Source organism: Mizuhopecten yessoensis, unplaced genomic scaffold (assembly GCF_002113885.1).
Source record: "Mizuhopecten yessoensis strain PY_sf001 unplaced genomic scaffold, ASM211388v2 scaffold7281, whole genome shotgun sequence".
In the NCBI taxonomy this organism is placed as follows: Eukaryota; Metazoa; Mollusca; class Bivalvia; order Pectinida; family Pectinidae; genus Mizuhopecten; species Mizuhopecten yessoensis.
Window position 1 is genome coordinate 3,660 of NW_018406969.1, and position 6,103 is coordinate 9,762.

At 39.3% G+C, this 6,103-nt stretch overlaps 1 protein-coding gene across 1 annotated transcript; it reads left to right on the top strand.

Moving 5' to 3' along the window:
• The first annotated feature begins 922 nt into the window (after nt 1–922).
• Nucleotides 923–2,419, top strand: LOC110453334. The gene has a single exon (XM_021502247.1). It carries the CDS (start codon nt 923–925, stop codon nt 2,417–2,419), a length of 1,497 nt encoding a protein of 498 aa, XP_021357922.1.
• Nucleotides 2,420–6,103: the final 3,684 nt, after the last annotated feature.

A 6,103-nucleotide genomic window follows, 5' to 3' on the forward strand; every position in this document is an offset into this window, starting at 1 on the left:
TCATCCCTTGTTCAATTTTATTGGCAGCAAATTTATGTTTAAAGCTAAATACATTTAAATTCTGAATATTGGCAAGTGTGCAATTAACTTCTGTTGATGAATAATTACTGTTCAATAAGTTTGAATACGGACTTAGAAATCATATTACTTGGTTTCATCACGGACTAATCTAATTCCGTGGTTTCATAGTGCGGTAAGAAGTTGCAGTTGCCTGACGGGCCGGCCCCTCTCTGGGGGCCCCTTTGGAAACCGTTTCATCTCGCTCTTACTGCCTTGTCAGGTGACGTTATCGGCGCTATTTTTAGCAGGGCTTTCCCGAACAATTCAAGTGGTCAAACTGGACATTTAGAACGGACTATGAATATGGGGATAGCGAGGTAACATAAGTGGAAGTGCATACAATACATACATTTATTAAAAAAAATATGGCTCTTCACGTGATGTCCCTTTAAATTGAGATGACCTTTTTTTCGTGTAGCGATTCTAGTTAAATTTTAAAAACTGCAGCCCGGTTGTGTTATAAGACGTTCGGGCAAGTAATTATATGTTGTGGTACCGTACATTTTTTACATGGTATTATCAGAGACGTATATATATACATCTCTGGTATTATTAAATTGTTGGTGAATGCATTGATATCCTCTAGGGTACGTAATAAACGAGGTTCTGCCCCAAGGTCCCTGCCATACCGTCAGCCTATCATATATGTCGCTAGTCCCTATCTCAATTTAAATTAAATACCCACTCGACGGGTATGTATATCTGTCAGTACAGTACGACCTCGGCCTAATTTAAATATACACAAGTAACTTAAAATAGAATCTGTTCTCATAAACCCGGAAGGTGAATGTATTCGGAAATTTCCAGAAGTGTCGCCGCCATATTGACAACCCTGAGATAGGTGTACAAAGAGCTGGACGAGATGGCGGCCCAGACACCAGTGCCTGGCTGTACACGACATCAAGGGATGGGGTTTGTTTATGTCTGTAAATCGTGCGAAGACCAGTTACTTTGTATGGAGTGTGTTACAGACAGTCACAACGGCCACACGCTGGGTAAACTTACTGATTACGTGGCGGGTCAGAAACGGGAAATACAGCAGTATGCCGACAAGCTCTCCAAAACCGATATTCCCAAAACCGAGGGAGATATTAAGGAAAGTGGACAGCATGCCAAGAATGGACGATATCAGAAAATGATTGAGGGAATCAGACGTCAGGGAAAACAGATGAAAGATGACATCGATAACGCCATTGACATACTAGTGAAAATGTGTACCGAGTTAGAGAAGCGCAATGCAGATATTTCTGAGAAAAACAAAATTGCATTTACTAAGTATCTGAGGGAGGACTTGAAACCAAAGCTGGACAGGTGCAAAGAAGTACTGACATCCGGTACAACTGTTGACGTCACTACATTAGCGCGGGAAATTAGAAACGGTGTAGCCACTATCCCACGAAATCTCAGCGATTTGCAGAAAGTTGAATTCAAACCCGGGACAATCTCCACCGAACTCTTAGAACGCATGCTTGGTAAGTTACTAGTCGATGGAGTAGATGCGTCGTACAAACCGATTCCTAAATGTGTGGCTTTGTACAAGTTTAAGGCGCCGTTTATATACAATACATGTCAAACATGTCTTACTGGTGACGAGGAATGGTTATCGTACTGGGACAGTGAACCCATATATCGAGTAGATTTGAAAGGCAAAGTCAATGAGAAGATAGAGTGTCAGGACAAAGTCTCATCGATCTCCGTATCTCCGACCACGGGGAGGGTGTGGTTGTGTGTGGAGAGTGACCGAAGTATCCGGGAAATCACGACGGGTGGTGACAGTGTTACACGCTTTAATGTAGACAACAAACCAGGTTCTTTGTGTATCACTAGTGACGACATGGTAGTGGTGGGGATGTTGGGAGGAATACAACTGTACACTACAGACGGACGGGCGGTGTCGGCAGGAGTGGGTGGTCCCTGTAGACAGGTGGCAGTAACTCCTCATCACATGAGGTCATGTACACTGACCGGGGATGTAGCTGCTGTTGATGGTGATGGTGTATCGTTTGATGACTACGTGGCTGGTAAGGAACCAGGCAAGCAACCGCGCGTCATCGTAATGGATAAACACCTAAACCTGAAGTTTTACTGTAAAGACATTGGTACGAGGAAAACACACGGAAGTGACATTCAATCATCAAAGTTTTACCCGTTCGATGTTTGTTTTGATGGAGCTGGTGATGTCCTTGTAACGGAATGGGTCACCAAGTCAGTACTACTGATTGACAGGAATACTGGGCACTATATGAGGACTGTTTATACATCTGATGGAGCTACACCTATGTGTATCGGTCTACATCATGACCGCACCCTCTGGGTCGGACACAGAAATAGAACAACAAAGGTCATCCAATATAAATAGACGTGTGAGGACAAATATATCCCTACATATAGATAAACTCATTTCATTTCCTTACGTTACCATAGTAACAATAAACATTGATGTTCCTCAGCCACCGCCATCGTCAGAAAAGTGATTACCTCCGTAGTCATACAGAAAACATGGTCAGGATTAGGATCATAAAGTGTTTTGTGACATCTGTAACATGTCTAATAGAACACAGTGATTTGTGTATAATGTGACTATGGAGTGTTACGAGGATATTCGAAAATAAAATTATCTGGACAAACGGGAAGTTTATTTTAACTCTCTCCTCCGTCACAAGGGATATGCATTGTCTTGAAAAGGGACCTGGCGCTTACAAACTTTTTGATAAACCGGAAGTTAACTTTGATACTCTCTTCTATACAAAGCCATTAATTACCGTTCTATTGAAAAAGAAAAAGAACCTGGTGATTAGAATTAACTTTTTTTTATTTGTGATATGTTTAATGATGATGCTAATTCTTTTATGCCAAAGAAATGAACAAATGTATGAGTGGAAAAAATTACCAAAATGGGAAAAATATTCAGGCTCTCGGTTCATCAAAGATCCTGTCAATATTTGATGTTAATTTTGTTATATCATGTTCAAGTTCCTTATCAAAAAGCTATTTAACATGACTTTGAAATAATGACTCTGGAGATAGATATTTTATCTGATATGAGTTTTAAAGCTTTGATTACATATAAACTGTTGTGATTCAAAATCAAGTTCAAATCTACAGAATGTTACAATGATGATGTGAAAATTGTAATTTTGGTTATCAGCACGTTCCACCAAATCTGATTTTACTTGACACAGGTATTACTGATGTCAGTCTCTGAGACAACTGAACGGTCAAACGGTCAAGATCATTGATGTGTGAACTATATATTGTCCTTTCTTATATTTCTGTAAAATATAATATGCTCCTACCAAAAAATGTAAACATGTACATCCCTTTTACGTGCTATATATTTTACCTATTATCATGCCATTTGCTCTTTGTGAGTTGCTTTGAAATAAACAAGTAATTTTACTGTGCGTCGGAAATTTATTTGTACTTATACAGACATTATGTTGATATTCCTATTTAAGATATAATATGCAGGTACATGTTGTACTAGGTCAAAGGTGACTATTTCACCTGGAGTAACCAGATTAGGTGTGCAGGACATCTTTGGATGACGGAGTGCAAGAAGAAAGTCACAATGACCTCAAGGCGACCTATGCTTTGACCTTTGATCTTAACCTTTGAAAAAAAAGTTTTCACTCCGGGGCATATCTTCTATACTACTTTACCTGGAGTAACCAGATTTGGTGAAGAATGACATCTTGGGATGGTGGAGTGCAAAGTGCAAGAATTAGGTCACTCTGACCTATGACTTGACCTTTGACCTTTACTTTTGAAAATGTTTGTCCGGGGGATATCTTCTAGACTATTTCACCTGGAGTAATCAGATTAGGTGTGCAGGACATCTTTGGATGACGGAGTGCAAGAAGAAAGTCACAATGACCTCAAGGCGACCTATGCTTTGACCTTTGATCTTAACCTTTGAAAAAAAAGGTTTTAACTCCGGGGCATATCTTCTATACTACTTTACCTGGAGTAACCAGATTTGGTGAAGAATGACATCTTGGGATGGTGGAGTGCAAAGTGCAAGAATTAGGTCACTCTGACCTATGACTTGACCTTTGACCTTTACTTTTGAAAAAGTTTGTCCGGGGCATATCTTTGATACTGTTTCACCTGGAGTAACAAGATTTCGTGTACAAGGACATCTTGGGATGACGGAGTACAGAGTACAAAAAGAAGTTCTCTGTGACTTATGACTTGACCTTTAACCTTAACTTTTGAAAAAAGGTTGTCCAGGACATACCTTCTGTTTAGTGTACAAGGACATCTTGAGATGGCGTAGTGCAGAGTGCAAGAATTAGGTCATTGTGACCTATGGCTTGACCTTTGACCTTTACTTTTGAAAAAGTTTGTCCTGGCATATCTTCTGTACTATTTCACCTTGAGTATCAAGATTTGGTGTACAAGGACATCTTTGGATGATGTGTTAAATAAAGAAAGCATTACCGGTGGGGCATTATGTATTACCTTGTTTATTATTGTCTTCTTAACGGTATTTGTTTACACTGTATTCTGTAATTAAATCATATCATTATCAATAAAGCAATTATCTGGTGTTTTGTTTCTTTTACAATTTGACAATTATTTTGGTAATGTTGTCAATTGGGAAGAAATAAACAGTTCTTGATTACACAGACGAAATATCCAAATCAACAAAATTTACTTGTACATATAAAATTTGAATTAATTACAATCAATAATTGGAAAGTATTTGCATGTTTTACATATTTGTTTTATTTATCCTATTTTGTCGAGATAGAAGGCCTCCTTCAACAGGCAATACGATATATTTCATAAGAGTTAATTGGAATACATTGTCCAAATAAGAGGCGATTTTGTTGTCATAATGAATATCTTAGTCGGAATCCCTTGTTTTTTGCATAAGTAAATTTCCACCAGTACTACTGACCTTGGCCCTTAAGCGTATAAGGACGAACAAATGTATCCTGGTTGTAAAAATATATCAACGTTTTAAAACCGGGATTCGAACACTGGACCTCTGATCACAATACGATCGAGTGGTACGTTTCCTGGACCAGTCCGACTACCAAAACGAAATTAAGGGGAGGTTACTATGTGTGGGATTGAGACAAAAATCAAAATTGAAAACACTACACTTCCATAACATCAAATATCCTCATGGTGACCACTACATGTTTGAAGTACGAAAGGGTTGATGTTGGCAATGCTGTTTTCTTTAACCGTTAAAAGTCTCCTCACTTATGACAAGTGTAACAGGAGAGGAAAAATGCACGACCAGACTGGGGTTCGAACCCGGGACTCTATGAATGCTAGACGGACGTTCTAACCAATTGCGCTACCTGGTCGCCGACGATCGACTCAGTCCAGGTCCGCTACATGTATGGAGTACAGATGTTTCCTAATTCCTGAAGCTTTAAGGATACCTGTCCCGCTGCCCTGTAGATTTAACCAGGTTGACCAGGTAGCTTAGCTGGTTAGAGCAACAGTAGAACAATTGTAGGTCTGGGGTTCGAATTCTGGTCTAGCCCGGTGAGTTTTGCTGTAAAACATGTTTGTTAATAGTATTCTGTTTATATCAAACACTATTTTTTCAGAAGATCCCGCAAGGTTTGGGTTTCTATTCAGAAATGATTTATCAAAACCATAGTCATGCAGGCAAAAACAGTTTCCAATGAGTAGTTACATATTTTGGCCATGGTGAGGGGATCCTGAAATAAACACATCAGACTACAGGTCACCTTCGCTAGCCAAGTGTTCGCTTCGTATACACTCCTCTTACAAAATGTGTGTATACGAAGCGAGCACTAGGCTAGCGAAGATGACTACAGGTATACATTGGGATCATTTTAATCAAGAGAATGTACCACAACGAAGGAAAAATGTGCGATCAGTTACTAGTTTTACCAGTCAAGACGTGGTAATTAAAATTCCAATTAATTAAATCACTACTCCACTTTTGTTCCCTTTGTGTAACACTACAGTGCGGGGCTTATATTCCGTGATGTTACGAAAATCAGTAGGACATGAATCGGTGAACTGATAAACGATGAAATAAATCAGGTCA

Bases quoted from the DNA above. Each gene is read 5' to 3' on its own strand.
- LOC110453334 (XM_021502247.1), top strand. From the start codon at position 923: ATGGCGGCCCAGACACCAGTGCCTGGCTGTACACGACATCAAGGGATG.